Source organism: Parasteatoda tepidariorum, chromosome 7 (assembly GCF_043381705.1).
Source record: "Parasteatoda tepidariorum isolate YZ-2023 chromosome 7, CAS_Ptep_4.0, whole genome shotgun sequence".
NCBI lineage: Eukaryota > Metazoa > Arthropoda > Arachnida > Araneae > Theridiidae > Parasteatoda > Parasteatoda tepidariorum.
Genome location: NC_092210.1, coordinates 32,695,738 through 32,707,383, shown reverse-complemented (window position 1 = coordinate 32,707,383; position 11,646 = coordinate 32,695,738). Strand labels below are relative to the sequence as shown.

Genomic DNA, 11,646 nt, shown 5'->3' with positions numbered 1-11,646 from the left:
GCGTTCGGCCAAACAAGTTGCACTGTTTTTCTCTTCGATCTTGTTTAAACTAAAGAGGCCCTATTTTTCCAGATTGCTGCTACCTCTTATATTCTAAAAATTAGTTAATACCCGGTGTATACTTAAAAAAAAAAAAAGTTTTTATTTTTTAAGTAAGCATAAATAAATTTCGTACTTGTGCCATTACATAATTTGTAGTTAATACAAAATTAATTTGCGTGTCTCAAACAGCAATAAGTAGTACTTTGTATAAGGAAAAAAATCCGCTATACTGTTATTTTTACACTAATAATTATCTTAAAATCCCTGAAACACTCGAATTAATAAAATATTACGGTATAATATTTTACGGTAAAGCTGGATTTTACGGATGATGCATTTAGAGTGCCGGATCCGGAATTTTTTACAGTGTACATGATATTTATTGTTTAAAAATATCAGTGTATTCAATTGCTTCTATTCTAGCTATTACACTTTAAAAATATTATTTTTATTTAGTTAATTTTTATTCAAATATACTTAGTTTATCTTATGATATAATAATTGACAATTATGCAGTTGGGGTATTAAAATATGCAGATGATTTCTGTTCCTTAAGTAACAATAGATGAGCCCAGACTACGTACCTCATCACATTGCATGATATAAATATTTTTTAATTTTTTATATCAGAAACTTGAGTGGATAATCGAGTCATCTCGCAGTACTCCTAAAACAATTCTGATATCACGAGCAGCAAATAAAAGATGTAATAACTAATCATCTAACCGTAACTGCAAATCCAGGTGTCTATGAATCACATACCGCGGGTAGTCTTTGGCCCCTCTTCAACCCCCATGAGTAACGCCCTCTTGCGTTTTCACCTCTTTTTACCTATCATATAGGTAATTTAATGCTCTGAAGTACTTTTTTTTAAACGCGATATTTGGATAGGCTCATTAGCTGTATGTGTTTTGCATCTTCTTTTTTAAATTAACGGAGTAGGAGGATTTACTGCGGTTAATTTCATTTGTTTTTGTTGCAATTTTTAGATTCATTGAGTGGAAAAACATAGAATCATACTCGTTTGTGGTACGAAAATTATATAAATTGATAAGTTACGTTATTATAATGTCTTCTAAATTATTGCAATGGGAATATAAAGTTGCACGGTCAATGGAGGGAGATTTAAAGAACTTTGTAAAAAAAGATTTTAAGTCAAATATTAGAAAAATAAAATAAAATTTCTCGGTTAAAATCGTATTCCTGTTTTCTTAAATAATCCAGGTAACAATATTAAATATTACAATTGATAATTAAAAAAATTACTGATCTCGGAAGATGAAGGCACTAAGTGAAAATCTTTGAATTTTTTAGGAGTATTTCTTAGATAACATTTGGCAACAAACAATGAACCAATAAAATTAGGAAGCTGTTTTCTGGCAAAACAAAAACGCCAAAAATATAAACGCCTTGACGCGCTTACTTTAAATGAGTCAACAATAAAACATTCGTTCATGTTGCTAAAACTTTAAATTTTGAAGATTTTTGTGGATGAAGGTGCATTAAATAACAGTATTTAACAGTTTCTGGAGTGGGAGAGTGTACTAAGTCCATTCGGCAATAAACAATAGAATAGTAAATTTTAAAAAATGAAAACTGTCTTATTGCAGGAAATTATTACACCAAGAGTACAAACGATGCGACACTAGCAGTTTAAATCAGTGCTAGTCAACCCTTGTCATTAAGCCTATGCACAAATATTAAGGGCAATGTATAATCTTTATTTCCTACAGTTAACGTGCAGATTTAATGCTAGTTTTCTCAATTCATAAGACAAAAGAAAAAAAATATCGTCATCCACTTGATTTAAATATGGCAAATATTGTATTTTTCCAAATGGCAAAAAAATAAATAAATAAATAAAATATCGAATACCAGTATCTGAGCTTAAATTTAAAGGAGTGAGGAGAGAATATGATTTTAAAGGAGGCCGAAAAACGATTAATTAAAACAATAACTAGAGTAGTTTCTGTAAAAACCTACGGTCATTTTATTAATTAAATTGTTTTTTTTTTCTTTTTTTTTTTTTTTAAAATTGCATAAGTGATCATTCTTACATTCGAAAAATAATAGATACAGATATTATTCAAATATACATATTTTTTTTGTATGAATTTCATTACTAATAGTGTATATTATGAGTTTTTATTAAGTGTATATCGAATTCAATTGTTATATCGAATAATTACAATGTTCGTTTATTGTAAATTAATAGAGTAAAACAATTAGGTAAATAAATCTATGAATTATGTTATACAATTAAATAATTCATCGAAAAAATAATATAATAAATCCTTAGTTAAAGATTGCTTGCAAATGAGATAGAAAAAAGCAACAAAATAATGTAGTAAAAATGTCTCAAACAGTGGATGGTCATTCATCATCAGAATGGACAAAGGTTATTCTACGGGATTTTATTTGTTGCCTATTTGTGGTGACATCACCATCCTTCATATCGTTGCTCGCAGATGCCACGATTCCCCAGGAAAAATACCGGATAGACGCCACTCCACCAGTAAGGATGACGATGTTTTGTAAGATGATTGTAAATTGTCCACTCCCGAACAGACCAACCCTTTACTGGGAAAAAAAATTATATAAGTTGCCGTTTATTGGACTGATCTATACATAACTGAATTGATGGATACTTAACAAAAATGAATTTTGAAATATTTAGATATTTAAATTTGATAGCTAAAATTGTTCATTTGTTTATGGGATCCGCATATTTTTTTTCCTAAATACAATACTAAACAAAAAAAAAATTATTTTTCCAAAAGTAAGATAAATACTTTTTATATTCAGAAAATTCTATTTCTAATTTTAAAACACATTCCGTTTTTCTTTTTTTTTTTTTTTTTTCTTTTNTTTTTTTTTTTTTTTTTTTTTTTTCCTTCTTCTTCTTTTTAAATTTACTTACAGTTTTTATGAATGTAAGGTCTTAAGACTATAAAAAATGAGACATTAGTAATAAGGTTTTAAGATTGTTATCAGTCGAACAAATTGGAATTTCGAAAAAAGCTAGAGTTAAGTTCATAAAAAAATTACCATTTGAGCAAGTCAAATTTCAATTCAGCAGTTGTATACCTGTGGCCTGCTGAGCATGGTATTTTTTATAAGTTTGACAATTAATAACTCTCACACTAATTATTGAATGTTAATTATTTTTCCTTCTGTCACTTCCCTTCTTTACTTTTAGATATATTTTCGTAATTTCAAGTTTCAAAGTTTTAAAGTTATTGTGCAGCAAAACAAAGTGTAATAAAATTAAATTGAATATATATATATATATATATATATATATATATATATATATATTCAACTAAATTTTATTACACTTTGTTTATGTTTGATATATGCTTGAAAAGACTGTATGTTTCAGAAAGCTAGGGAGAAAGTTATTGAATTGTTTATTTAAAGTGAAATGAAAATTCATCAATATCATCGATATTTCTTTTAAAGCCAAATAAATCGCGTTAAAAACCTGAATATGTTTATAAAGTCAGCAAAGAATAATCTACAATTTGGAAGTTAGGTAAAAAAAAAAATTTGCAAAAAATTTCTTTTAGAAAACGCGGAATTTCTTGCATTTTTCATCAAAAGATTTCCCTTCTGAAAAAGTTACGTTTTAAAGTATATACTCTTATAGATTCTCTTATATATTTATAAAAAAAAAAATCATAGCATGTGTTAAAAAAGCTGTTTTTAAATCATAGCTCATTAATAGCCCACTGATAAAGCTTTCAGTTATTTGGGACTGGGGTAGAACTATGCCAATGCCACATTATTTGTTTGGGCATTCAAGAGCATTTAGACATTTGCCACAAAAGATTTACGTTGTTTTCGATGTTGGAGAAAAAGACATAAACTAAACAAACGCAAGATAAATTATCGAGAAATCTCAAATTCGTCACAAATTTATTAATGCCGCTTTAACTTGAACTTTTTTCTTTTTTCAAATCTTTCAGTTAAGACTTTTCAACGTTAATTTGCAAATATTGTCTTCTTATTTACGGTTTTGTTCCTAGGCCTATTATCATACCCGCGACAAAGAATGAAGAATATGCAGAAACATTTGTTCTAGAACAAAAAACCTAACGCAGGGAAAACTGAACTAAGAACAAAAGGTAGACTTCAAGGGAGACATTGTAGGAATGATCGTGGAAGAAATAGAACGATTAAAATAAAATAAGAAGTCATCCATTAAGACATATGATTCTTAGGAAATCGGGTCAACCAGTAAAAAGCAGTGTTAGATGATTTTTGCCGAAGAAAATTAAAAGCTATGGTTGAGCTCTTACAATATTTGGGGACGGAAGTGAGTTTCGAATCACAATTTCGCTTAATTTTCCGTGTGCCTTAAGTTGAAAACTATAAGATAACGTTTAAACTAATCTTTATAAGAAATCTCACAGTTTCAAGTGGGTTGGTAATTATCACAAATCTTAAAAATCTTATTGCTTATAAAAATGACTGGGGTGTTTATCAAAACGCTTGTTACGTTTACCTATCACAATTTACCAAATTGATCATCTATCAATTGGTCTATATTATCAAAAGATTTTCAACAAATAAATTTTTAAAGAAGTTTTTATAACAGATATCATTTTACGCTTAAATCGGCAGAATATGCTCTGAAAAAAAAATCCAAAATAGAATGTCATTATTTTTTAATGATACAAAATATATTCAACAAATGTAAAACATTTAGGGGCGAGAAAATTTTCTTTAAAAATCTGCTAAAATATAATATCACATGAGTAGTGGCTACATGCATTTTATTAAATATATAATTGAAAAACGTTGCTGTCTTCAGAGTAATTTTGTTCCAAATAAAATTACAAAGTTTGTTATAAAATAATTAAGAAAATAACAACAATATTAGCTAAAAAATAATATGAAGCAGAATTTTTTAATGTTATAACATTTCAGATATACAACTAACGAAATTTTTTGCTGTAGAATATAATGACAAATTTGATATCGTATGGTTTAAGAAAAAAGGAGTAAAATAAAGCAATAAATTGGAAAATAGCGATAAAGACATATTTGTTCTAGATAAAATTACAATTTTTTTCTACAATAATAATTATAATAAAAGCAGTATTTCATAATAATATTTGATAAATAATTAAACATAAAAAATAAAATGACGAATAATTTTCTAATGTTGTAACATTTCAGCTATATAACTAACGAAATTTTTTTCTGCAGAAGACAATGACAAATTTGATATCATATGGTTTCTTTTAAAAAAGTAAAATAAAGTAATAAACTGGAAATAGAGATAAAGATATATTTGTTCTAGATAAAATTACAAATTTTTCCTACAATAATAATGATCATAATAGCAGTAGTTCATAATAATATTTGATAAATAATTAAGTATAAGAAATAAAATGACGAACAATTTTCTAATGTTATAAAATTTCAGCTATATAACTAACGAAATTTTTTGCTGCTGAGGATAATGACAATTTTGATATCGCATGCTTTTAAGAAAAAGTAAAATAAAGCAATAAACTGGAAAATAGAGTTGAAATAATATTGATCATCCATTTATTCTTCCGTGGTTCACCTAACAACTATTATCACACTCCAATATTTCTTCACAAGAAGAAAAAAAAATGCCATGACGGCTAAAGAAAAAAAAAAAAATCCCTCTCAAAGAAAACAGCGTCAATCAAACAATTTTTATCGTTACAACCAAGAACGCCATCACAGTTATAACCACAACGTAGGGCAAACAAATAAAATAAAAATCATCTCAACCCTCCAATACTTCTTATGGCTACCGATTTTGCTTTATAGGATATAAAGAAAAAAGAAACAACAAATTCCCCTCCAAATAAAGACCACTATTGCCTCTGATCAGAGGGGTGGACGAAAAAATCAAGGAGGCAGGGCCGAGGTTATTGACGCACCCCCCAATCGAGTACCCCATTGGCTCTGACGCCGTCGAATAGCCGTTCTCCACCCGAATCCACGTGCATTTCAAACGGTAAAAGGTACTTTCGCCTGATTTGATCCCTTGAATCCCGAGTAATGCGCAGCAGATTTGAATTACTGCCACAGGGGAAGATACGAGTTCTTTGTTTACACTTCTTTTAAAATAGCAAGATAAACTTACTGTGCTGTATTTTACTTCAGGCAAGTTGTATTTGAGACCTATCAATTCTCATTATACGATAGTTTATTCTGAAGCTTTTGTTTCGGTAAGGTTATCTCGTAGTTTGAAATTAAGTTCGGGAAAATATATCTGTTAATATGTTCTAATAACCAAGAAAAAAAAAATTATCAAGAATATCAATATTGGACAGAAAAGTTCCTTAATGAAATACTCTGCATTTCGCAAACTGAACTTGAAATTATTTTTTATTTCTGTGCTTAAGAAATTGATCGGCGATTAGATTTAAAACTTGCAAGATGAACATGACACTCACTGCACAGATAGATTGAAAACTTGTAGAAAAGACATGATACACAAATCTATCACGGCTAAGTTGTTTCCTAGAACTTTTATGAATACTGCACTACTTTAAGGTTCTGTAATCTACAATGAATACACATAGAATTATCTTTACCTAAATCAACATGTCCAGTGTTAAAATTGATGACAGTGGTTCAAAGTCTTCCCCTTCTCCTGCATCTCCCGACAGCCGAGAAACAAGTGACCATAATCCACCCTCAACAAAAGTTACATCAATGGGTCTAATTGCTGAAGAAGCGAAGCCTCGGCTGTCTGCTTTCACACCAGTTTCAGCCGGACATCCGATGCCCGGACTTCCTGGACTCACACCTTCTTTAGTTGGACTATCAGAATATCTAAACTCTAGAATGTTACCATTTGCAAAATTTGCAGACTTGGCAGCGAAGAGTTCTGCTGAAAGTTCTAGTCTTCTGGCAAATAGGTCATCGGTCGTGGGGGGTTCTAGTACAGACGGAGCATCCCCTGCAGCGGACACTTTTCCACCTGTGTTCCGTCCTATGTTTCCACCAGGCGGACTTTTTCCAGGTGCAGACACTGCCCTCATTTATAGGGGACTTGGGGAGTTCCCCCTTGCACCTACTGGTCTCCCAGCATTTTGTAAGTACCTTAATAATATCTTTTTTATATGACAAGTTCCGACCCCACACTTGTTCTGTTATGTAACATGCTAGTGCAAGAAATTTTATTCCGTATATTTTATTCTTGAATAGTATCACTTCAAATCATGCACTTCATTAATTTAATTCTAAATTTTGTTCATGAATTCATATTTTCGAGAGATTTAGCACTTCCACGTAGTATCCAAAATGTTCATGTGTGTACTTTCTGCTCAACGCAATAGCTAGAGAACAATTTTGGTGTTCTTGAGAGCTTGCGCAGAACTTACGTGAACGTGAAGTGCTAAATCTCATTGTCAAGTAAACAAGCGTATGCTGAGTTTTTCTAACTTTCTCTTATTTTAATAATTCATTTAATTTATTTAAAACTTTTAAGGTTATGCGCAAAAGTATATAATATGAGCATGATTTTTATGATAATTTAATCAAATACCATATAAACACATGCTTCAAACTCACTTCATGAGTAAATTCTTGAATGAGATCAGTGATTTTCGCTAAGGAGAATTTTGTAATTTTAAAAATACTCGTAGAGGTTCATAAAATAAAAAACTTAAATTAGAAAATTGTAATTTTTTTAAGTTTAAGTTACCGAGTCTTTAAAATTAAATAAATTATGGTTATTTTATGTCGAAATTCATAAGTGAAAATTGAACTAGAAATAATTATGATTATTTTGTTTAATAAATTATTTAGTGTGGAAAATAACAATAATTTTAGGTGTATATTTCTTTCACTAATCGCAAAATTACGAAATTGTATTGTTGTTACTATATAAAGTTGATGAGCAAATACGTAGTGGTAAACGTGAGATATAATAAATGAAGAAATAAACTCAATTTACTTTAAAATGTAAGAGTATGTAAATAAATATAAATAAATCTATAATATGTATACTTTTATTTTTTGTATATTTATTTAGGCTTTATTTATTAATTTTTTTGTCTTTAAATAATTGCGTCATCTTCCTAAAAGTGTCAAATCGGAACCATTTTCGATGCAAAAAATTTTTATTTTTCATTCAAATTAAACAAATATATTTTATTTTATTTTTCTTCTGAAGATTGTACTTTGATTGCATATTTAACAGAAAGGGATTTAAAATTATTAATGAACTTTAACCAGAATATTTCCATGAGTTAACAATGACTTATAATTTGTATTAATTAAAGCAGCTAGAGTTGTATATTGTGGAACAAGCATTTAATTTTATTTATTTCTGTACATTATCTCCATTAATCAATTTTTATAGCTTTTAAAATAATTAATAAGCTTTTGATTGCTTTAACAATTCTTTTTATTTATTTATTTATTTTTATCTTTTCAGATAGATTATATATTTTTCTTTTCATATATAACTAGTTTATCTGTTTGCTGATTACTTCTGACTGAAATTTTTGTACGCGCATGTTAAATGAAGTTAAATGATAAACTAGAAAAGAATATACTTCCATAATCAAAATAGTATTTTCATTATAAAAGTGTATCAAAATAAAATTTCTAGAGAAAATCTTAAGAGATAAACTGTTTAATTCTAGTTTTTCTATTTAGTAATTTGGAGCTATTAGTAATTAAGAGTTTAATAACCTTACAATATACAATAAAATTCTGTTGGCTGAAACTATTATGCAAAAAAGAATAAATAGCAATATCAAAACTTTTTTTTTTTGATGCAAGAAGAAAAAAAAATTGAAATTTCTTGAAACTATACTATTTATTATTGTTTGAAAAATTACGAATAACGATTGATACCATAAAATAGAGTAGTTATCAAAATGTATTTCTGATAAAAGAGTACTTGCGATGTACCAGCCTACCGTAAAACATTCCTGATCGAACTGTGATAAAAAGTACCGGCACTCAAAGTGCCGATACTTTTTATCTCGCTGGTACTTACTCGATGTCGAATTACCAAACCAGAGCAATTCTACCGATTAACACTCATTTATACTTAACACAGTCATATTTAAATTACCTTAAAACTATTTATTACAAAAATAAAAGAACAATAATACTTTTAAAATCTATGCAGTCCAGCAATTTTCTTTAAATCTATGCTGGTTTAGGTATGATAGATTTAACTTAAGTGCAAAATTTTAACAATGATTAATGCACAGTATAATAATGCAATAAAGAACCGAGAATGTAATAGGACTCATGGAAAATAAATTTTCTTATTAAAATATTTAATAAAGCTTGTACAAACGAATATTTTTTTTATATTTTTAAGGAATTGTTTTCATTTAAAAAATTTTTTTAATGATATTTTTACATATAATTCGAATAGCTTATTTGAAGCTACCAAACTAACGATTTTCGACGTACTTTAAACAATATTTAATTTTTAGAAGATAAAAAAAATTAAGACAAATTGCAAAAAATTTATGTTCAATTTACAAATTAAGTGAACTGAAAGAAAAAATATATAACGATGAGTAATAATCGAAGAAAAGAAATTGTGAACACATTATTGCGAAATTTACTTACTTTTTTTCTGGATAGATTTTCATAAATGCCACAGCATTTCAAGTCATGAGTTGCAAAAAAAATGCATCAAATGATATGTGTCCTTTTGGTCTTCAATTCTAGCCGATGCATTTTTCTTCAGTATTCATATTTATCAGTCTTTCTTCAGTATTTATGTTAAAGTCACCACTAAGACAGTAATTATGAAGTTAATCACAAAAAGAACAGAAAAATACTTTGAATCCCCCAGAAGAATAGATATCATTAAAACTGCACGCGGGTAAAATAAAAAAAGAAACTCAGCCTTGAAAACAACCTAGCCCAAGAAGTTCCAAAATTATCGTCTGCTTTTTTTAATTTTTTATTTGCTCTTGTGCTGCTTTTTGATTAATGCTAATGTTAACCTAATTTTTTATGACTCTTATTAATCTTTTTTTGTGATTATAGTATTGTATTATCGTCTGCTATTTTTTATTTGCTCTTGTGCTGCTTTTTGACTAATGCTTATGCTAGCCTAATTTTTTTATGACTCGTATTACTCTTTTTTTTGTGATTATAGATTGAAGTTAATCTAGTCGTAAAGAGTGCGAACATGAAAAACCAAGAGCAAGACCCATTTTCCCAATGAGTTATAAATTGTATCTCCAGTACTAATTCATTCAGGGGGAGAAAATTTTTGAGAGGGTTAAGGAGTAATTTATTTTTCTGGATTGAGTTCATACTAACAAAGGAACGACAAGTCTGCTTTTGAAACCTGAATATCGAAAGATTTTAGGGCCTGTATACTAATGTAGTTTCAGCATAGATATTAGAAGATTAAAAAATAAATCCTGAAACTTTAGATATTTTTCTATTAATATACCATCATTTTATTAGAAATATTCTATGTGTCAACACAAGTTATCTAAATAAATGTTTTAAAAATTTAAGTTAATCATGTAAAAAATAAATAATTTACGAAGATTACCGAATCAGAGGGCTCCATAGCTAAGCCTGACTTTAATCATTCTACTTTCCTTCCCGAATTTATATTGTATTGGCTTGTTGCCACTCACTAGTACTTCACAAGAACTTTTTTTTTTTTTTAAAATCACAAAATAGTTTTTTCTATGTAAGTGGAAATTATTCCCTTAAAATATATGTACTATGACATAATAATAATACTTTTTATGAAATAAATGTGTTTGCTTACGCTTTTGCCATCAGTTCCTGCGTCCAACATTCATTTCTTTAAATTAAATGTTTATTTTGAGTAAAATTTAATTGGTAATTGGCATGAAAGATCTCGTATGATTATATTTTCCTAATCATTCTATTAAGATCTATTTATTAGTAAACATAAATAATTTTACTTAGTTATAATTTTTTTAAGAATAATATTTAACATAAAAGGTGAATTTTTATTACAAATTTGGTGAGTTCACAATTTTAATTTAATATTTTCGCTTACCAAACAGACTGATATTTTAAATAAATTTGTTTATGCATGACGTAGTGCTTGAAGCTGATCATTAAGTTAGTAATTTTTTAACGAATCTCTTTAACTAATTTATAATAGTGAGAATATTGTAATTTGCACTAACAATTATAATTGTAAAATGTTTAATTACTGTAGGCGCCGATCCAAACACGTTTATCTTAAAGTGTAGAGCAATATAGTTATATCATAGAAATACGTTATTAAAAAGAAACAAATCATTTATCGTTTCTTTCTTAGTTTTAAACTCTTAATTTAGAATAAACGAGCTTACTGAAAATGCGATACTAGTTCATTTCTGGTTGAGCCTTTAGTTAATTCGTATCTAACTTATTGAAGATAAGAGTCAAAATGGGTCAATTTAGCAAAACTAAGACAAGAGGTCTTTAAAAGAGAGTCATATTTTTAAAATTCGATTTCTAAGGAACTATTCGACCGATTTCGCTCAAATTTTGTAGGGATAACTAGGGATGCAAATAGTACTATCTATGCATTTTAAAGAAATGCTTTGTGTTAAAAAAATATTATATATAAATATATTATATTATATATAA

General features: G+C 28.1%; 1 protein-coding gene across 1 annotated transcript in view; it reads left to right on the top strand.

Annotated features, from left to right (window-relative positions):
- The first annotated feature begins 6,052 nt into the window (after positions 1 to 6,052).
- The window catches only part of LOC107446704 (homeobox protein rough), a 47,921-nt gene continuing 42,327 nt past the window's right edge, over positions 6,053 to 11,646 (top strand). The window contains exon 1 of the mRNA XM_016061419.3: positions 6,053 to 7,129. Coding sequence (XP_015916905.1) covers positions 6,637 to 7,129 — 493 coding nt within the window. The 5' untranslated portion in view covers positions 6,053 to 6,636. The remainder of the gene's footprint in view (positions 7,130 to 11,646) is intronic.